Here is a 22465-nt window from a genome sequence, read left to right as displayed (position 1 = left end):
AGTTAGGAGAGAGATAAAGGAAATTAAGGTGTTCAAAGGTCATTGGATATACAAGATAGGAATAAAGGGTTTATCTTTATCTTTCATTACCCGTGTATGCAGGATATACTGTCTAGGTAAGCATTAGAACACAGAAATTGAGTGCAGTGTATAGGTAGTAAACAAACAAAAGGAAAAAGTCAATCTCCTCGGGAAACAGGAAGAAAGCTACAACACATGTGTGCTCAGCAAACGGTAAGGAAATGGAGGTGTTAGAGGTCCGAGAAAATGAAGAAAGTATGAAGCAGTCATGTCACAGAGAAGGAGCCTGAATGGGAGCTGAGGTCCATGATGATGATTTAAGTTTATTTATCTATTTTTGAGAGAGAGAAAGAGAGAGCAGGGGAGGGGCAAGGAGAGAGGAAGAGAGAGAGAGAATCCCAAGCAGGCTGTGCACTGTTAGCACAGAGCCTGACGCCTGGCTCAATCCCACAAACCAGGAGATCATGACCTGAGCTGAAATCAAGAGTTTTAGTCAGTCAGTTTAACTGACTGAGCCACCCGGGCAGCCCCATGGTGGTGATTTTAAAATGAAGCCAGAATTGTGTGGTTTTCTCCAGCCAAGCTTAGCCTCATAGGTGCAGGTGGGTGGAGAGCAGGCCGAGTTTCAACAAGGCTTTAATGGGGTTATGGCTTTCACAGGTGAGTAGAGGGTGTATGCGACAGTGATTATAGTGATGGGTCCTGGAATTCCAGCTAGGAAAGGAAGGAAGTGAGGAAATGAGAGGAAATGAGGGATAGCTTAATGATGGCAGGAACTATGGATCATGGTAGCTCTCTCTCGAATCTGGGAAGTGGAGGGAATAAGCTAGAAAGGGTGGATATGGTAATCAGAGAATAAAATGCTTGAAACTGAGATAATGAAGGCATCACAGTTCTCGATAAAAACAAGGTGTAGGTATGACTGCACGAATGGCTAAAAACCGTTTATTCATTTTTGAGAGACAGAGTATGAGTGAGGGAGGGGCAGAGAGAGAGAGAGAGAGGGAGACAGAATCTGAAGCAGGCTCCAGGCTCTGAGCTGTCAGCACAGGGCCCAACACGGGGCTCAAACCCACAAACAGTGAGATCATAACCTGAGCTGAAGTTGGATGCTTAACCGACTGACCCACCCAGGTGCCCCTGAAATAAATATTTTTAAATGATAATATATTTGAAAGAAGGGAAGAAAAAAACCCTATCTCCAGATATTGCTTGATCACTGTCCAACAGCAGACAGCATTTAGAGAAAGGTCATCCTGGTTTAAAAAGTCTGCGTGGGGGGCGCCTGGGTGGCTCAGTCGGTTGAGCGACCGATTTCGGCTCAGGTCATGATCTCACGGTTCGTGAGTTTGAGCCCCACATCAGGCTCTGTGCTGACAGCTCAGAGCCTGGAGCTGGCTTCTGATTCTGTGTCTCCCTCTCTCTCTGCCCCTCCTCCACTCATGCTCTGTCTCTCTCTGTCTCAGAAATAAGTAAACATAAAAAAAAAAAATAAAAGAAAAAAAAAGTCTGCCTGGACTAGCAGAAAAGATGCCACAATGGAAATCAGAGGGTGTGGTTTCTGTTCCTAGCTCATGTGACTAACCTCACTGAGCTTCAGTTTCCTCATCTGAAAAGGGCCTAAATAAAATAGATGTTTACTTTCTTCTTCTTCTTCTTTTCTTTTTTTTTCCTTTTAGACTAGATGTTTTCTAGGTAGTTTCTGGATCTAAAGTTTAGTTACTCCAAAACGTTAATTTTTTTTTTATTTCAAAAATTTGAACACCAAAATTTATTTTATTATATTTCAAATATTTTCAGTCTCTCACTCTACTGGAAGGTTTAATTCCCTCCAAAGAAGAAGGTGGTATTTCATGTGTCGAACATCTTCATAAATTATTTGTGTTTGGCCTAATGTGGAGTTTAGGAGCCCTTTTGGAATTGGAAAGCAGAGAAAAGCTTGAGGCCTTTTTACGAAGTCATGGAAGCAAGTTAGACTTGCCAGAAATACCTAAAGGCACAAATCAGACCATGTATGAGTTTTATGTTACTGATTATGGTAAGTACAGTGACTTACACTTGAAATGAGATGATCTCTTTTTCAATGAGAAAAATATAAACTTTCATAAACTCTTCTATAGGGGAATATTAAGCTGATTATAAATAACGTGATTGCTAATACCATTTTTAAAAAGCATAGATGCAAAAAATAGTGGAACTTTGCATATCGACCATGCTGGAAACTGGTAAGAGACTCTGGCCTTCTCCTCTTTTTGGAGTGGCCTAAGTGAAATCTTGTATAAGTAAGTTGGCAATACCTCTCACATCATGTACATCCTGGTGCTTGAAGAGAAAGGCAGCAGTGTAGAGAACATAGATTACCCTCATGATGAAGTAACAGATCAATCCCACAACTTCCCTGTTGGAAATGTCGGAATAATGAGAGAACGAACCAAGCATATGGGGTCCTTCTTACCTGCAGCAGACTGGGCACAGTCCGGTGCTGTCACCTCAGCCCCCAGCCTCCTGTGTGTGGCAGGGCCCAGCTTCCCTGTCTCTAAGAGAAATGCCCTTGAGTTTGGCGCCCTTTATCCGGAGCGTAGCCCCCAACTCTTCTAAACTCCAGAGAAGATGAAACATGCTTCCTAAAAACTGTATTGACCTCTGGTTCTTCCTAAAACCCCAAAGCAGCAAAAGCATTTTTTAAGAGTTTATACATTTATTATTTCTGAGAGAGAGAAAGAGAGAGCGCACGCAGGGTGGGGGGCAGAGACAGAGGGAGACACTGGATCCAAAGCAGGCTCCAGGCTCTGAGCTGTCAGCACAGAGCCCGACAGGGGGCTCGACCCACAGACCATGAGATGGTGACCTGAGGTGAAGCCAGACGCTTAACTGACTGAGCCACCCAGGAGCCCTGCATTTGTTGTTTTTGTTTTAACGCATGAAATCAGAACAGGACACTGGATGGCAACAAAAGCATTTTGAAAGCAAGAAAGCAGAAAGGTAAGTGGCACTTGATTTGGCACACGGGGCAAGGTAAGTCCTAAACTGGCAGGGGGAAGAGTTGAGAGGCAATGTAATGTATGCCGCAGAACCTTCCCATGGCTCAGGAAATGGAAACTGGGGTGAGGGCAGAGGTAAAAACCAGAGTGCTGCTTGTAAGTCTGTTTAAGAAACAGAACCTCCAGGTCCTCTTTCCAAAATCACACTGGTAGATAATTGCACTCACCTCACACTGGCCAAACACGGAAGAATTGGTGTTTAGAGAGTGTGAAACACAGAATTGCCTAGAGTTGGAGGATACTGGACACATTTGAGAGTGGAAGAATCATACTGAAAATAGGGATTAAGTGAAAGTTGGGGTTTTAAAGGCCTCTTTATAAAGAGACTGAGGTGAAGTGAACTTTTTTTCAGCTGGGCATTTTTAATCAGAATGATTAAGTTAATTCTATGTGTGATTAGATGCTATTAAAGATTTGGGTTCATAAAAGGGAGCTCTAACTCCAAATGCAAACTAACAATGAGATGCATCCTTAAATCTACTTATGAATTCTGTTACAATCCAGAAACAATCAAAAGATGGGGGTTTTTAAATTTTTTTTTTAACGTTTTATTTTATATTTTGAGACACAGAGAAAAACACGAGTCCCAGCAGGGAAGGGGCAGAGAGAGAGGGAGAGAGAGCGGGAGACACAGAATCCAAAGTAGGCTCCAGGCTCTGAGCTGTCAGCACACAGCACGATGCAGGGCTCGAATCCACAAATGTGAGATCATGACCTGAGCCAAAGTTGGATGTTCAGCTGACTGAGCCACCCAGCTGCCCCAAAAGATGGTTTTTTTTAAGAGATCAATAAAATTGATACATCTCTTACCAGAGATATTAGAAGAAATAGAGAAGACATAAATTACTGCTGTTCAGAATGAAAGAGGGAACATCCTTACAGGCCGTATAGACATTAAAAAAATAAGGGAATACTAGAAACAATGTTTTGAAGGTATGTTTTATGATGAAACAGACATGTTTAGATAAAAAAGACAAATTCCTTGAAAGGTACAAACTACTAAACCTCATCAAGAAGAAATAGACATCCTACATATCCCCAGACTCACCAAAAATGTATAGTTAAAAACCTTTCTACAAAGAAAACCCCAGGCCCAGATGGCTTTATTGGTGAATTCTACCAAGTACTTAAAGAAGAAATAATACCAATTGTACAAAAACTGCTTCTAAGACATTAAACGTAAGGAAGAAATACATCCCAGACCGTTTTATAAAGATGATGTTATCTTGATATCAAAACCAGAGAAAGGCATTATAATAAAAGTAGACTGTAGAGCAGTATGTCTTAGGAACAATGACCCATATTTCTTTCCTTTCCCTATTTAAATTTTAAGTAGCTTCCACACCCAATGTGGGGATTGAACTCATGACCCTGAGGTTAAGAGTTGTATGTCCTACCAGCTGAGCCAGCCAGGTGCCCTGACACACATTTCTTAATAAAATTTTAACAGGTAAAGTCCAAGTGAGCATTTATTCTATGAATTGAAGGTTGGAGTGACATTGAAAAAGCAATAAATTTATTTTGCCATGTTAACAGACTAAAAGCCAAACACATCATCAGTCATCTAAATAGATGCAGAAAAAGCATTTGACAAAATTTAACACCGTTTCATGGTGAAACTCTCAGTAAACTAGGAATAGGAGTTTTATAATTTTGACAAAGAGCATCTACAGAAAAGATAACATTTTTACTTACTTATTGGTGAAATATTGAATATTTCCTTCCCAAGATTAGAAATAGGACACGGATGTTCTTTCTCATCACTGCTATTCAGCATTGTACTAGAAGGTCTAATCAGTGCAGTAAGGCAATAAATAAGCAAACAAAAACATACAAATAAAGTATCTACAGATTAGAAAAGAACAAATATACCTCTATTTGTAGACAATATGACCATTTCTATAGAATCCTCGAAAAAGTTTTTAAAACCAGTGAATTAGTTTAGCAAGGTCATAGGATAAAAGGGCAATATACAACAATAAATTGTATTTCTATATGCTCACGACAAACAATTAAAAATTGGAATTTTAATATACTATTTAAAAGAGTATCCAAAACTTAAGCAACTATCGAGTTAATATGGATTGCTATGTGGAGAAGATGTTATATACGAGCCTAATGGTAACCACAAATCAAAAACCAGTGATAGATAGCAAAAAATAAAGAGAAAGGAGTCCAAATATATCACTAAATAAAGCCAACAAATTATGAAAGAGAAGAAAGGATCAGAGAAAAACTACAAAAACAACCATAAAACGAGTAACAAAATGGCAATAAATACATATCAATAATCACTTTGAATGTAAATGGACTAAATGCTCCAATCAAAAGACATAGGGAGACAGAGTGGATAAAAAACAAAAACAAAAACAAAAAAACCCCAAGGCCCATCTATATGCTGCCTACAAGAGACCCATTTTAGACCTAAAGATATCTGCAGATTGAAAGTGAGGGGATGGAGCACCATCTATCATGTTAATGGACATCAAAAGAAAGCCAGAATAGCCATACTCCTTTCAGACAAACTAGATTTTAAACCAAAGACTGTAACAAGAGATGAAGGAGGGGCATTATATCATAATGAAGGGGTCTATCCATCAAGAAGATCTAACAATTGTAAATATTTGTTCACCCAATATATGAGCACCCAAATCCTTAAAACCGTTAATAACAAACATGAAGGAACTAATTGGTAATAATACAATAATAGTAGGGGACTTTAATACCCCACAAACTTTGATGGACAGATCATCCAAACAGAAAATCAACAAGAGAACAGTGGCTCTGAATGACACACTAGACCAGATGGATTTAATAGATGTATTCAGAACATTCCATCCTAAAACAACAGAATACACATTCTTTTTGAGAGCACATGGAATATTCTCCAGAATAATAACATATTAACAAGGCAGCAACAAGGTAGCAAATGACATATCTGAAAAAGGGTCGGTACCCAAAATATATAAGGAACTGATACAAGTTAACACACACAAAAACAAATAATCCAATTCAAAAATGGTCAGAAGGCATGAACAGACATTTCTCCAAAGAAGACATATAGGTTGCTAACAGATACATGAAAAAATGTTCAACATCACTGATTATCAGGGAAATATAAATCAAAACTACAATTAGATAGCTACAATTAGATAGCTACAATTAGATAGCACCTCACACCTGTCAGAACAACTAAAATCAACAGCCCAAGAAACAACAGGTGTTGGCGAGGATGTGGAGAAAAGGGAAACCTCTTGCACTGTTGATAGGAATGCAAACTGGTGTAGCCACTGTGGAAAACAAACAGTATGGAGGTTCCTCAAAAATTTTTAAATAGAACTATCCTATGATCCAGCAATTGCACTACTGGGTATTTACCCCAAAAATGTGAAAACACTAATTCAAAGGGATACATGCATCCCTATGTTTATTACAGCATTATTTATAATAAATTATGGAAGCAGCCCATGTGTTCATTGACAGATGAATGGATAAAGAAGAAATGGTATATAGATATACAATGAAATATTATTCAGCCATAGAAAGAATGAAATTTTGCCATTTGCAATGACATGGATGGAAATAGAGAGTATAATGCTAAGCAAAATAAGTTAGAGAAAGACAAAGACCATAGGATTTCACTCAGGCATGGAATTTAAGAAACAAAACAAATGAGCAGAGGGGAAAAAGAAAGACAAACCAAGAAACAGATCTTAACTGTAGAGAATAAACTGATGGTTATGGGGGCGGGGGGAGACAGATGGGGGGATGGTTGAAAAAGGTGATGGGGATTAAGGAGGGCACTTGTCATGATGAGCACTGGGTGATGTATGGAACTGTGGATTCACTATATTGTACACTGGAAACAAACATAACACTCTATGTTAACTATACTGGAATTAAAATAAAAAAAATAAAAAATATATCTGATAAAACAATTCAATCCAGAAAACATAAAGGACTCTTGCCATTCCATAATAGTGGTTAGACAGTCAAGCCAAAATTTTTTATTTTTTTTATTAAAAAAATTTTTTTTAACGTTTATTTATTTTTGAGACAGAGAGAGACAGAGCATGAACGGGGGAGGGTCAGAGAGAGGGAAACACAGAATCGGAAACAGGCTCCAGGCTCCGAACTGTCAGCACAGAGCCCGACGTGGGGCTCGAACTCACGGACCGCGAGATCGTGACCTGAGCCAAAGTCGGCTGCTCAACCGACTGAGCCACCCAGGCGCCCCAAGCCAAAATTTTTTAAATGGGCACTATAATTAAATAGATGCTTGACCAAAGAAGATTTTAAAATGGTGAAAAAACACATGAAAAGATATTCAACATCATTGGTTATCGAGGAAATGCAAACTGAAACTAGAATGGGCTATGATTACACAGCCACTACAATGATTGCCATATGAAAAGATTGATAATACCAAATATCAGCAAGAATGTGTAATAACTGGGACTCTCGTATACTACTCTGTGGGATAGCCACTTTGGAAAAACAGTTTATCAGTTTCTTAAAAGTTAACACCTTCACTTACCAAATGACTTGTTATTTTGCAAGGAAATTTGAGATTGAGGTTATTCCTCCAGTGATGAATATTTTCTTTGCTACTCTCAAATGTGTGAGCCTCTGCTCTGTTTTCATGCATTCTGTGTACACAGTAACTCTTTTGATACAATCCTGAATCATAGTATAATATTCCTGAAAAGCCAATTAAAATGAACAATATGATACCAACAATAAAAGTAATTTATGGCAACAGTGTACATACATCTCTGACCAAGTTTGCCTAGCCAATGGTGGTTATAAGTCTTTTGTAGATTGTAAGGCACATTCCACATATGCTAAATGTAAATACAATTTTTTTTATAATTGAAGAAATGTGGTAAAAATAATTCTTATACCAATAATGTCCATCAGTAAATTATGGGCTATCTAAAATCAGTTAATAAATTAGTAGTTACTGTTAAGTCAATAGGCTGAGCACTTTATTAACTAGTTTCAGGGCTAGATTCGTTTTCCTCATTTCTCATGGCAAACATTCTATGTCCACTAACCCCTTTTTGGTCTTCCCTATCCTTTCAGTTGATGGGGCTTCCCTACTAGATATTAAACATGTCATTGGTTTTACCAGTAGCCAGTTCTAATTCCCTTTCAGGCCAGATCTCTCTAGATGAGTGATTTAGAAATTTAAAAACTGGCTTTGTGAGGGGGCAAAATGAATTTAAATGATCAAATGCCATGTATATTAGATAAGTAGATATGTTCACATATTTTTGGAAAATGGTTTAAATGTCCATGTGATTCTGTTGGGTGTTTATGGCATTTGCATTTTTATATTTTGAGATACTTTTCAAAGAGTGCAGTTTTATTAAGATGAATTTTTACTTACTGTATAGGTGATTGGGAGCACTGGAATAAGAAACTACAGCCATATTATTATCCAACTGACAGTATTCCAGAATATTCATCAATTTTGGTTCCAAATGTTGACAATATTAGAACAAATTTTTTGATAGACACCATTGCAAAACAATATAAAGTAAGTTTGATAGTTTCTTAGCTGATCACAAACCTGTATGAAACACATCCCTTTTCACACGGTACAGACAGAAAAATTAAATTCCAGCACAAGGGGCCGGAAGTGGTGCCATTTAAGGGAAACACTTTTGGTGAATGAACCCCAGGATACACTCCAATTCAGTATCCCCTGAACTTCTGACTTCCAGCTTGCTAAGGAAAGCTGTCATATGCTCACAAAGTCCCTCATTCTCTCGTGGTCACGTGAATATTTGCCCATTCTTTCTTCCAGCACAGTTGTAGTACACATTTCACATTTAAACTTTTAATTGAACTAGGATTTATTTTGACGTGGGTCTAATTCTAAAAAGTAATTAAAAATTAGTCATATGAATTTTTAGAATGAAAAATGGCTGCTAGAGCCATAAGGCATTTAAAACCAAACACAACCCCTTTCACCATGACTATCCTATTACTGCAGGCTGTTTTGCTCACGGGAGAGCAGGGGACTGCGAAAACTGTAATGATTAAAGCCTATTTGAAAAGATACGATCCTGAAGTACAGTTATCCAAAAGTCTAAACTTTTCATCTGCCACAGAACCAGTCATGTTTCAGGTAAAACCCATCACTTGCTGAGGTAATCAACATCTTAAATGTTTTGAGTGGTGTTTACAGTAAAATGTGTATGCATATAAAAGCTGGTGTGTGTGTGTGTGTGTGTGTGTGTGTGTGTGTGTGTATAGGAAATGGGGCTGCACCTGGCATTCAGCTATTGGTTTTCCCTAGGCTAAGATGGAAACCAAAGCCAAATAGCATATTTTGACCTAATATTGAGGCTGAAGCTGAACTTTGTGCATAAAATTAATGATTAACATTCCAATAACTTATTTTTTGCAATTTTACACTGTTTATTTAAAAAAACAATTTTTGAGTTCATTTATTTATTTGAGAGAGAGAGAGAGAATGCATGTGCGTGTGAGTGGGGGAGGGGCGGAGAGAGAGGTGGACAGAGAATCCCAAGCAGGCTCCGCTCTGTCAGCGTAGAACTCGACTCAGGGCTCCATCTCACAAACCATGAGATAATGACCTGAGCCGAGACCAGCAGTCCGACGATGCTCAACCAACTAAGCCATCCAGGCGCCTCTACAATGTCTATTTTAATAATGGTATTTATGTATATTAAGTAACTCAATTCACTCTGAGAGGCATGCTCAGCATTTTTAGGAATCTGGGTTGAAATCTAACACTTAAACCATTTCCTCTTTCCAGAGAACCATTGAAAGCTATGTGGATAAACGAATGGGAAGCACATACGGGCCACCAGGAGGCAGAAAAATGACTGTATTTATTGATGATATTAATATGCCGGTGATTAATGAATGGGGAGATCAGGTATGACTAAAATATCTCCTATAGATGATAGTTAATCAGTATTTTTAGTTATATATAAAAAATGTCAATAGCCTTCATCTTATTAAGCCTCCCTAGTAGCAGTTCTGTTTTGTTTGACTTCTCTGGTATAGCTGGCATTCTCCCTTCTTGAGGTCCCTGTGGGCTTTTCAGCAATACGCCTACCTGTCTCTCTGGCTTCGTGATTTCAGTGACCTTTCTGGCTCCTCTCTTCCTTTCCCCAGGGTTTTAGTTTTGTTCTGTTACCTCTTATTCTACATACTCCCTCCAAGGAATACCTGATGTAGAAAATACCTTTTTTTTTTCCTTTTAACTCTGCCATGCGTGTGTCCCCCTTGTGATCATCTGTCAACCCCAGAGGCATTCCCCATCAGAGAACCTCACTGATGCTGTCAGAGTTCTGCATGTTCCTTGTGGGATTGCCAACACCTCCCTCCCACCACTGCCCACTGCTTCATCAATTACATCTACCTGGAGCCTGCCAGCACCCATTCCATCCGGCCTTTTATGTGGATTCACCTCAGATACCTCTAGGAGGTCCAGACTCCCAGGTCCTGTGCTCACCTGAGACTATTCCTCAAACAGCTTTGCACAGCACTTCTCTGACCTTACTTCCTACTTTTCCCACTCTGAAACCTTTCACTTAAAAAAATTTTTTTTAAATGTTTATTTTTGAGAGAGACAGAGAGTGTGCAAGTGAGTGGGGGAGGGGCAGAGAGAAAAGGGGACAGAAGATCCAAAGCCGGCTCTCCACCGACAGCAGAGAGCCCGATGCGGGGCTCAATCCCACAAACCATGAGATCATGACCTGAGCTGGAGCCAGACGCTTAACCGACTGAGCCACCCAGGTGCCCCCTGAAACCTTTCTATGTGCCCCTGGAAGCCATAGTTCATCCACAGAATTCCTTGTAAATGCAACTTCTCTGAATTTTCTTTTGCCTGCTTGCTCTAATGGAAACCTGGGAGGCTGCTTTCCTCAGTCAAGTTGAGCCCCTGGGCCTAGAGGTGGGGGAGATGTCCTCCTTGCCTCTTGTTGTCCCCTGCCCTGTGGAGGGATCAATCCCACCTCATGCTTCCCTTGTTGCTGTCACCTCAGACCCTCAGACAACATCCTGAAGATTTCCATTCCTGGATCACTGTTACTCTCCCTCTTGCTGGGGCCAGAATCATGTGTGTCGAAACTGGGCTGACACAGTGACTCATACTTCAAACGGACCTGAATTGGTTTAATGCTCTGTAGCCACCAGTGTGAATTTCTTAATAATTACTTTTGAACAAGGAGCCTTGCATTTTCATTTTGCCCTGGGCCTTGCAAATTATGCAGCCTGCTTGTTGTAATTCTTGGTGATGCCAATACTGACATACGTGATCTTGACCTCTTAGTTCCTCCTGTGATGATCGTGTCTTCCACCCTGGGTGAATTAGTCATCCATGCAGTCATACCTACACCTTGTTATTATCGAGAACTGTGACCCCTTCATTATCTCAGTTTCAAGCATTTTATTCTCTGATTACCATATCCACCCTTTCTAGCTTATTCCCTCCACTTCCCAGATTCGAGAGAGAGCTACCATGATCCATAGTTCCTGCCATCATTAAGCTATCCCTCATTTCCTCTCATTTCCTCACTTCCTTCCTTTCCTAGCTGGAATTCCAGGACCCATCACTATAATCACTGTCGCATACACCCTCTACTCACCTGTGAAAGCCATAACCCCATTAAAGCCTTGTTGAAACTCGGCCTGCTCTCCACCCACCTGCACCTATGAGGCTAAGCTTGGCTGGAGAAAACCACACAATTCTGGCTTCATTTTAAAATCATCACCATGGGGCTGCCCGGGTGGCTCAGTCAGTTAAACTGACTGACTAAAACTCTTGATTTCAGCTCAGGTCATGATCTCCTGGTTTGTGGGATTGAGCCAGGTGTCAGGCTCTGTGCTAACAGTGCACAGCCTGCTTGGATTCTGTCTCTCTCTTCCTCTCTCCTTGCCCCTCCCCTGCTCTCTCTTTCTCTCTCTCAAAAATAGATAAATAAACTTAAATCATCATCATGGACCTCAGCTCCCATTCAGGCTCCTTCTCTGTGACATGACTGCTTCATACTTTCTTCATTTTCTCGGACCTCTAACACCTCCATTTCCTTACTGTTTGCTGAGCACACATGTGTTGTAGCTTTCTTCCTGTTTCCCGAGGAGATTGACTTTTTCCTTTTGTTTGTTTACTACCTATACACTGCACTCAATTTCTGTGTTCTAATGCTTACCTAGACAGTATATCCTGCATACACGGGTAATGAAAGATAAAGATAAACCCTTTATTCCTATCTTGTATATCCAATGACCTTTGAACACCTTAATTTCCTTTATCTCTCTCCTAACTTATCATTTTATTGTTGATTTGTATTTTAAGTCTCTCTCTCTCTAATTTGTTTTACGTTTATTCATTTTTGAGAGAGACAGAGAGAGACAGAGCATGAGTAGGGGAGGGGCAGAGAGAGAGGGAGACACAGAATCTGAAGCAGGCTCCAGGCTCTGAGCTTCCAGCACAGAGCCCGACGTGGGGCTCAAACTCATGAACCGTGAGATCATGACCTGAGCTGAAGTTGGACACTTAACCAACTGAACTACCCAGGTGCCCCCCCTTTTTTTTTTAACTCCCACAGACATTATTTTTACTTTTTTATATATTCACTCTTCATTTGCATTGCTGTCTTGTTTGCCACTTTCTTTGCTCTTTCTTCATTCTTCCTTCTTAGACCTTGCATGTGGTATGTTCCTTCTGCTTTTAGAACTTACTTTAGAGAAGGTCTTTTCATGACTAATTCTTTGCACATGTCATTTCATCTTTTTTATTTGAAAGACAGTGTTTCTGGGTGTGAAACTCTAAACTCGCAGTTCTGGGTTTTTTTCCCATCATGTTGAATATATTCTTCCTGTTTTCTGTTTTCCTTGTTGCTGTTGAGAATTCAGCTACCACTTAATCATGGCACGTCTGAACTTAATCTGCCTTTTTTTTTCACTTGCTGCTTTTAAGGTTTTCTCTTTGCTTTACTTTCCTGTAATTTTCTTTCTTTTAAAAATGATGTTCCTTGGTGTAGATTTATTTGTACTTATTTGCTTGGAATTTGCTAGAACTCATGAATCTGTGGTTTGGTGTCTTTCATCACTTCTAGAAAATACCCAGTCCTTATCTCTTCAAATATTATTTCTGCCCCTCCTTATTTCCCTTCTTCTCAGAGTCCTATTGTATATCAGACTTTCTTCTATGCCTTGTATATTTCTCCTTTTTTTCTTACATCCCAGCCTTTCCTGTCTCCAATGCTTGCGATCTAGATAATTTCTCCTCTTTGTCTTCCTCCTCACTAATTTTCTTCTCTGTTTCGTCTAATCTCCTGTCAAATTCATCCACTGAGTTTTTATTTCAGCTACTGTTTATTTTCTCTTTAAAATATGTCATCATTTTTATAGTTTCCTATTCCTTGCATATATTTTCAAATTTTCAAATGAATTTTAAAACATATTGAGCATAGTTATTTTAAGGTCTGTGCCTGTTAATTTCAGCATCTGAAGTCTATGTGATCCTATTTCTGCTCTTTGTTATTTTAATAGTTCCTGTGTGTGTTGAACAAGTCTTATTTTCTGTAAGTATCTTTGACTGCTTGCTAGATCATTACCCTTGAAAAATTAATCATGACTGTGTTTCACAGCCTAAGCTGGATATGCTCTCATCAAGACAGGTTTTGAGTTTTCTTCTGCCAGATCCTTACTTATTCAGTCAGGATTATCTCAAAGCAAGGCTAAGATTGGAAAGTTTCTGGTCCACTTAGGCTATGCATACCCAGGATGCAAATCTGTGCAAGTGTCATCCTGAGGCCACAGCCTCCTAGGGAAGTCTCTTATTTTTCTTTTTTCTTTCCTTTTCCTCTCCCATTCAGTAGGGATCCAAGAAAGACTTCTCAGCAGTAAGGTGAGGAGAGTGCAGGCATATTAAGATATCATCTATAAGCTGAAGAGCTCTTGAATTTCGGACTCACTTAACCAATTAGGGATGTCTACTTGGATCTCAAACTTACCATGTCCAAAACCAAATTCCTGTTACTCCCTAGATCTGCTCCTGAAATACTCCTCTTAATATCAAGAAGTGGAAACTCCACATTCAATCTGTTAGGAAATCATATGGGCTGTATCTTCAAACTATATCCAGGATTTTACCACTACTCATTACCTCTATTGCCAACACCTGGTGCAAGCCACCATCTCTCTCTCTCTCTCTCTCTCTCTCTCTCTCTCTCTCTCTCTTCTTAATCATTACAAATGCCTCCTCATTGTCTCCCCATTGCCTTTGCCCTTCTCAGTCTATGCTCACATCAGCACCCAATTAAAACATGGATCAGATCATGACACAGTCTTCTGGTCAAAATCCTCCCATGAGACTTGTAGAATATAAATGCCAAAATCCTTACCATGACCCAAAGACCCTGCATTGACTGATCTTACCTCCCCATGACTCTGCCCCAAACACATTTATTGGTCCTTGTATACACTGGACATAATGTTCACTCAGAGCCTCTATGTTTACTGTTTCCTCCTCTTGGAATATTCTTCCTCTAGATACCTAAATAGTTTGCTTTCTCACCTCCTTCAAGCAATGAGGTTATATATTCTTTGGTTGCATGTCTTGTGAGGTGAATCCTCCCGTGTTGTCCATATTCAGTTGCACCCTCGAACACTGTCTATTTCCTTTCTCTGTTTTATTTTCCTCCCAAAACTCATAGCATTTTATTTACATACATATATACATACTAGCATACATGTGTATATATTTTTTCTCCTACCACCAGAATGTATGCTCCATGAAGACAGGGATTTTTGTCTATGCTACAACAGAGTCAGACACACAGTGGTCATTAATATGTGTTGAATGAAAGAATGTCGTATTTGAGGTGCTTGTGTGTCATCCACTCAGGGATGCCTAGTAGGAATTTGGATATACAGGCATGGAACTTAGAAGGGAATCTGAAGCTAGTTACAGAGTTGAGATTCTTTAGGCTATAGGGTTGACATGACATCGGCTGAAATAGAATGATAGAACTCTGTAGAACACTTACATGAGAGGGATAGGTGGAGAAAGAATGACTTAGGAAGTGATCCAGGGTCACAAGGTAAACCTGGAAATAATGGAGCCTCTGAAGCCGAGAGAGGAAAAGTTTTCAATAAGAAAGAAGTGTTAGTTGTGTTAGAGTCTTCAGTAAAGGAAGATGAGGACATAAAATCTAAACCCCAAACATTCCTGAAGGCTCAGGAATAACTATCCCACATTCTGATTTAAACTATTTTGAAATGTTAAATGTTGATATTTGTAACTCTGACTACTGTTGTAATTGTACCAAATATTTTGTAACTTGCCTATTTAAATTTCTTTGGAGATCCATTTTATCAAGGTGGTGAAGAGTACACTGAACTTGTTGCAGACGTTTAGCTTATGGTTTCATTCATGAGTGGTAGCATTTAAGTATTTTTTAAAGTTTATTTATTTATTTTGAGAGAGACAGAGATAGCACGAGTAGGGGAGGGCCAGAGAGAGAAGGGGAGAGAGAGAATCCCAAGCAGGTTCCGCACTGTCAGCACAGAGCCCCATGTGGGGCTTGAACCTGTGAAGCTGTGAGATCATGACCTGAACCAAAACTAAGAGTCAGACACTTAACAGACTGAGCCCAGACACCCCCATGAGTGGTAGCATTTACATCAAATTGCCTTGCAGGTTATTATCAACATTTGCAAGCACTTTCACTGATAAGAGTTGACTATTTCATGTGTACTATTTTGTAAGAGCCATGCAGGAATATGATAGATATACTTACTAAAGTTATCACTGTGCACATTTCAGGTAACTAATGAGATCGTGCGACAAATGATGGAAATGGAAGGAATGTATAGCTTAGATAAGCCTGGAGACTTCACTACTATTGTTGATGTGCAGCTCATAGCAGCAATGATCCACCCTGGAGGTGGTCGAAATGATATTCCACAACGTTTAAAAAGACAGTTTACTGTGTTTAATTGCACATTGCCTTCAAATGCTTCAATAGACAAAATTTTTGGTATGACTGTTCTTGGTGTTACATTTTTTTATCCTATTACATAATGGACATAAGCCATGCAAAACCTTATTTAAGAGATAAAAAGGCTCTGTCTGAAGTAGGGATTAAGAATCTGAAATTGAGAATTAAATACCAGAAAAGAGGGACTAAATATTAAGAAGACTCATGTTTATAGTCTATTCTAAAACTCAGGAATATTTAGAAATAGCCTTGTTGAAGTTTGACTTTGGTGGAAGCAAACATTTGTGTTTTTGTTTTGTTGACACAATCAGAGAAATTTGGGCTAATGAATGACAGCACATGTATTATAGGTTAACAATGTAATATATCAAGTCAAATGTAGCACTTTGATATGTTAATGAAATGGGAATTTTGATAACAAATTTATGCTCATATAAACTATTTCATTAAAAATTATATATATGAAGACATACAAGAGAAACAGACCCATGTATATATGGACATTAATTGGCATTGCAGGTGCTGTAGATTAGAAGGGAAAGGGAAGACTTTTAGTAAATGGTACTGGGACTTTTTTAGTAATTGTTATGTGAAAATAATTGAAATTGAACCCTTACCTCACACCATAAAATCAATACAGATGGATTAAAGACCTAAATATAGAAAGCAAAGATATAAAATATTTGGAAGAAAATATCTGCATGACAGCTGAGTAGGAAAAGAAACTCATTTATTTATTTATTTGCTTATTTATTTATTTATTGCTTATTTATTTATTTTGGGAGAGAGAGAGAGAAAACACAAGCAGGGGAGGGTCAGAGAGAGTGGAAGAGAGAGAGAATCCCAAGCAGGTTCCATGATATCAGCCCAGAGCCTGAAGTGGGGCTTGGTCTCATGACCTGAGCTAAAATCAAGAGTCAGACACTTAACCCATTGAGTCACCCAGGTGCCCCTGGAAAGAGCTTGTAAAATGAGACTCAAAAAGCAGAAGCCATAAAAGGAGATGACAAGTTTGACTAGATTAAAATTAAGAAGTTTTGTTCATTTAAAAAGCAATATTGAAGAGTGAAAAGACAAGCCCCAAAGTGGGCAAAGATGCAAAGATGCAAATTTAAAACACCAAGGAGGGGCGCCTTGGTGGCTCAGTTGGTTAAGCATCAGACTCGATTTTGGCTCAAGTCATGATGTCACGATTTGTGGGACCAAGCAGTGTATTGCGCTCCATGTTGACAGGGTGATGCTTGCTCAGGATTCTCTTCCTCCCTCCCTCTCTGCCTGTCCCATGCTCATGCACGCATGCTCTAGATAGATAGATAGATAGATAGATAGATAGATAGATAGATCACCAAGGAAATAACATTTTATACCCACTTGATTTGCAAAAATGAAAAATTCTGACAAAATCAGGCATTGGGGAGAATGTGCAGGACTGAGACACTCACCCCCTACTGGTGGGTGTATAAATTGTGACAGGCCCTGTGGATAATAACTGGACCTCATTACTGGTAAAGCAGAATGTGTGGATACCCACAGCAGTTCCATTTCCAGGCATATGCCAGTTTATCATTTGTTTCCTTTATGATTTTCACTTTTTGAGTTTCATTTAAGAAGTCCTTTCCTATCCAGCAGTCATGTAGATATTGTCTGTGTTTTCTTCCCAACATTACAGTTTTGCCTTCCATATTTAAACCCTTAACCCATCGTTACTTGATTTGTGCCACAAATCAATGACACACATGTTCTACAAGAATGTTTATAGAACAATGTTCATGATAGCAGAAACCTTGAAATAATCAAATATTTATTGACAGTAAAAGTGGATCCATACATAGTGGTCTAGGCACACAGCCTAATGCCATTATGCAGCAGTGAATATGAACAAACACAGCTACGTGCTTCAACATGGCCGAAGCCCAGAAATGGGTTGAGCAAAAGAAGCAAGTCACCAAGGAATATATGATACGATTCCATCAAATTAAATTTCAAAAGTTGAAGTTAAAGAAAATGTTAAAGGTCAAACCCATAAGTGGGCCACCCTATAAAGAAAAGCAAGTCGCGGTATCTCGTTAGGTCAGAGTAGTGGCTGCCTCTGGAGGAAGGAAGGGGTTGTGGACAGCGACGGACAAACAGGGGCTTCTACTGCATCCGGCAAGGTTGTGTTTCTCAGTCTAGTCATCCGTATGTGAGTGTTTGCTTATTTGTTAAACTGTTTTGATTAATGATTAATGATATCTCTGATATGATTAATACTGAAAACTAAACATGGAAAGAGAAATGCTTAACGTCACCCAGCTTAGTTGGTCTTGTAACAATTTATTCCCTGGGATAAACATGTACCTTTTATCTTTTAGTAAGCTTGTACATTCAATCTTGTTTTATTTTCCAGGACTTATTGGCTGTGGGTACTTTGATCCTTGCAGAAAGTTCAAACCTGAAATATGTGAGATGATTGGAAATTTAGTTTCAGCAGGCAGAGTGCTGTGGCAGTGGACTAAGGTACAGAAGGGTCATTGTCCGTAATAACAAAAAATCTACTATTATTTGGCCTGTTCTCACCTTGTGGCCCATGAACTTATCATCACATCATGGAGTAGTGGGATTTCTTTCTCTCTTTCTCTCTCTCTCTTTTTTTTTTTTTTTTTTGAAAAGACAAATTAGGTGCTCAAATAGATTTATGACACCTTTTCCTTCCAGGGAGCGAATATTCTGACTGGATGATGCTTTCCATATGTATGAGACATTACTATAAACCACACACGACATCCAAGATAAAGTAGAATTTTGCTAAAACGAGGACACTGCTTTTCTGCTTGTTACTCTGATATTTATCTCATACACTCACCTATTTCCTGACTGACTGAATACATGGATTTCCAGATGTTCTTAGCTATCTGAGACTTAAAATCTAACTTGTGTGAGTCTTGAGATGGAGTGGGAATTAGTAAATGGATGGAAGTGTACTTAACAAAATGGACTAGATTTTAAGACACAGGGCCAGTGCCCTAAGTAAAGCTCAGGAAACATATAGCTGTCACCAAGATGGCTTAAAGCAGACTCGTGAGAAAACAATTAAGTGTAGGTCTGAGGTAAAAACAAGGTGGAGGTATATGCCAAAAACATTCATTAGGCCAATTACACACATCTGGGAGGAAGCTTATGTCCTGGAGACTTCTGGAGGGTGCCAGCCTCTCAGATTCCTGGGTGGATGAGGGAATTTCTAGATACAAAATTAGCAGGGGTGCCTGGGTGGCTCAGTTGGTTGAGCGTCTGACTTCAGCTCAGGTCAGGATCTCGTAGTTCATGAGTTCGAGCCCCACATTGGGCTTGCTGCTGTCATCACGGAGCCTGCTTTGGATCTTCTGTTTCCTTCTCTCTCTGCCTCTCTCTCTCTCCAAAAGAAATAAACATTAAAAAAAAAAAAGAATTATTAGGAGAGGAATTGGGTGTTTTTTATGAAATTCTCCATCCACGCAGCCCCCTATGGTGACCGGTTCCTTGCATGGGGGCTGTCCTTTGCCAACATACGGTCTTTGCACATGCTGTTCTGCCTCTCTTAAAGTAACTCCAAAATGAATGGCAAGGGTTGAGCGTCTGAAATAATTTTCTGTGGTAAGATCCATCTGTTTTTCCAGTGGGGCTGTTGTTCAATGTCATGTGCTTATATATGTATATATTTTTTCTGAAAAGCTTTGGCCTACTGGGTGTCTTTCCATCAAAGCTTTTTTTGTTGTGTAAATGTTTACTGCTTCTATTTCTTCATCTTTCTTTACCTCCTTAACCTATTTTGCACAGGCTTTTGTTCCACTGCTCTAGGCAAGGTCACCAAAGACCTCAATCTTGCCAAATCTAAAGGTTGATTTCTTCCTCTTACTTGGCAGCATTTGACATAAATTATCCCTCTTGACACTTTCTTCACTTGGTTTCTGAAGACCTCATGTTCTTGGTTTTCTTCCTATCTGACAGGCTATCTTTTTAAAAGTCCCCCCTCTTCTTCCCTTCCTCTAGATGCTGGAGTGCACCTGATCTCGATGCTAGGCCCTCTTCCCTATCTCCATGCTTTACCCAGATGGTCTCTCCAGCTTCAGGGCCTTAAACACCATCTCTGTGCTGATAATGTCAAAATCAGCTTCCATTCCAGGCCTCTCTGCTTGGCTGTATACTTATTTCTAACTGCTTAGTAGACATCACTGTTTAGATGTCCAATAACCATCTTGAAGTTAATGTGTCCAAACAGAACCCTCAAGTGTCCTTCAATATGACCTTCCCTCAGACCTTTGCCTCTTAGTTAATAGCAACACCAATTATCCTGCTCCTCAGGTTAAAACACTGGTGCCGTGCTTGATTTGTCTCCCTCAACCCCCTACCTCCAATCCATCAGCAAGTCTCAGCAACTGTGCTTTCAAAATATATCCCAAAGCTGAGCTCTCTCTGGAAGCAACTACCCTGATAGATGCTTCCGGCATCTGCCCTCTGGACCACACAGTGACTTGCTTTCTCCTTGCCCTCCTAGAGTCTGTTCTTTACACAGTTCTAAAATGCTTTTCAAAGAAGTAAATCAGAGATCCTTACTCCCTCTTAAAACCACCAGTAGACTCCCAGGTACACTTACAATGAAACCTGATGCCTTGCTCTGGCCTGTGAAACTCCACCGGAGCCGCCCCTTGCTTGCCTCTCTCCCCAGCTGCACTGCCCTCCACTGCACTGTTCCTTGAACACCCCACATTTTTTGGTCCTTTGGGCCATCATATACTACTCATTCTCACCATTCTTACCTTCAGAGGGGCTATCACAGGCATTATCTGTCTCCTGACCCTACTTTATTTTTTCTGACCATGACTTATGTCATTATTATTTGTCAGCTTATTTGTTTACCAATATATTTGTTTCTTATTTATTGTTAGGCTCCCCCCACTAGAATGGAAGCTCCCTGATGGCAGCGGATTGAGCTGCTACTTACTATAGTATTTTCTAAGTCACTCTGGTGTCTTCTTACAGGCAGCCGGAGGTAAATAGCCATTGAATAATGAATGAATCTTCCTCCCCTCCCCGTTCCCATAGAAGCAGCACCCCCTTTTTTGTATCTTTTCCTCAAACCTCCCATCTTCACAAAGCATTTTTAGTTCTTGTATACCACTTCACCTTTACATTACTCTACACAGCTTTAAAGCAGAAGCCCAGGTGAGAAAAGAAAGAAGTTGACAAAAATTGAAAGGAATGAAGAAGGTTAATGTGTGAGAAGGAGAGGGGGAAAAAGGAATTTATTTGATTCTCTTTAATGATTGCTTGAGTTGCCAATAGCTGTCATCACAGTGGTAGTCTTTTACAGCAAAGTGGCAGTCTTTTATAAGCAATATTCACACAGCCTTTATTTCTGCATATTTATAATATAATTTTACATGTTGGTGAATAGAATGAACATTTTAGCTGCAAATGGAACTGAGCAAAGAGGGAAATTGAAGGATAATTGATAAAATAACACTTGTCTTCATTCTGTCTTCCCTGGCTACCTGCTATCTTAACGTACACTGTGAATTAGCCTGTAAAAATAATGCTATGAGCTCACTGGGGTACTTTTTCAATGTGGAAAAGGCGTATACCATGAATAGGTCCTAGAGAAAGCATATGCTATCCTGAACTAATCATGCAGAGAGTTTACTTCGTATCACCAGTATTGTTGTTTTCACGTTCAAAAATGATGCTAATGGTGTCAATTACAATCTTTACCCATGGCTAGCAGTGCTTCCCACACCTAGTACACCTCAAGTTTATCCTTTAACAGGTATCTCTCCGTACAAGAATGTATCACTGTTATAGCTTTGCCTGTTTGGATTCTGAACTTGGTGGAAATAATAAGTGAATTAGTGTTCAAACAAAGACACAAACACAACCCAGAAAAGCTACCTCGTCATTATAGCTGCATGTCGGACTTGCCTGTCAACTTATTATAGAAAAATAGATATTTGAAGTCATGTTGATTGAGTTTAGATCTCCACAGTGAAATCTAGATTATGATATTCAAATATATTGGGAGAATCCAAATATACTAAAGACCTTAATGGAACCTGTGGAAATAGTCCTTATTGACTTTAGAAGTGAACATTCCTTGTTCTTAACTGCAATGGCAACCAACTCACATTCAGTTTTTTTTTTTTATGGCATACTTCCATATACACATTAATATGGTTAACAATGATTAGTAATGATTATTCCTACAACTCAAATAGTTGGTAAGAATTCAGGGGAAAGTGACTTGTTCAAAGCCAACTCATGGTGATAGAACAGGCATTGGAATTGTCATCTAGAGTGTTGTTCTTGAATCGATCCTATTCAAGGGCTTATGGTCTTTGAAATCCTATGCAGGTTTATTTATGATGTGTTTTTCTCATCAGTGCTGTGACAAAAATATGAACT

At 39.4% G+C, this 22465-nt stretch overlaps 1 protein-coding gene across 2 annotated transcripts in view; it reads left to right on the top strand.

Annotated features, from left to right (window-relative positions):
• DNAH8 (dynein axonemal heavy chain 8) overlaps window positions 1–22465 on the top strand; it is a 321754-nt gene that overhangs the window by 157553 nt on the left and 141736 nt on the right. For both annotated transcript variants that reach the window (XM_047102369.1, XM_047102370.1), the window contains 6 exons: window positions 1822–2059; window positions 8462–8604; window positions 9064–9198; window positions 9853–9975; window positions 15880–16093; window positions 18441–18550. In XM_047102369.1, the coding sequence (XP_046958325.1) occupies window positions 1822–2059; window positions 8462–8604; window positions 9064–9198; window positions 9853–9975; window positions 15880–16093; window positions 18441–18550 (963 nt within the window). The remainder of the gene's footprint in view (window positions 1–1821; window positions 2060–8461; window positions 8605–9063; window positions 9199–9852; window positions 9976–15879; window positions 16094–18440; window positions 18551–22465) is intronic.

Source organism: Lynx rufus, unplaced genomic scaffold, assembly GCF_022079265.1.
Source record: "Lynx rufus isolate CCGP_SWC_20201006 ecotype Redwood Valley unplaced genomic scaffold, mLynRuf1.p SCAF_6, whole genome shotgun sequence".
Taxonomy (NCBI): Eukaryota; Metazoa; Chordata; class Mammalia; order Carnivora; family Felidae; genus Lynx; species Lynx rufus.
This window is presented reverse-complemented; position numbering and strand designations above follow the sequence as displayed.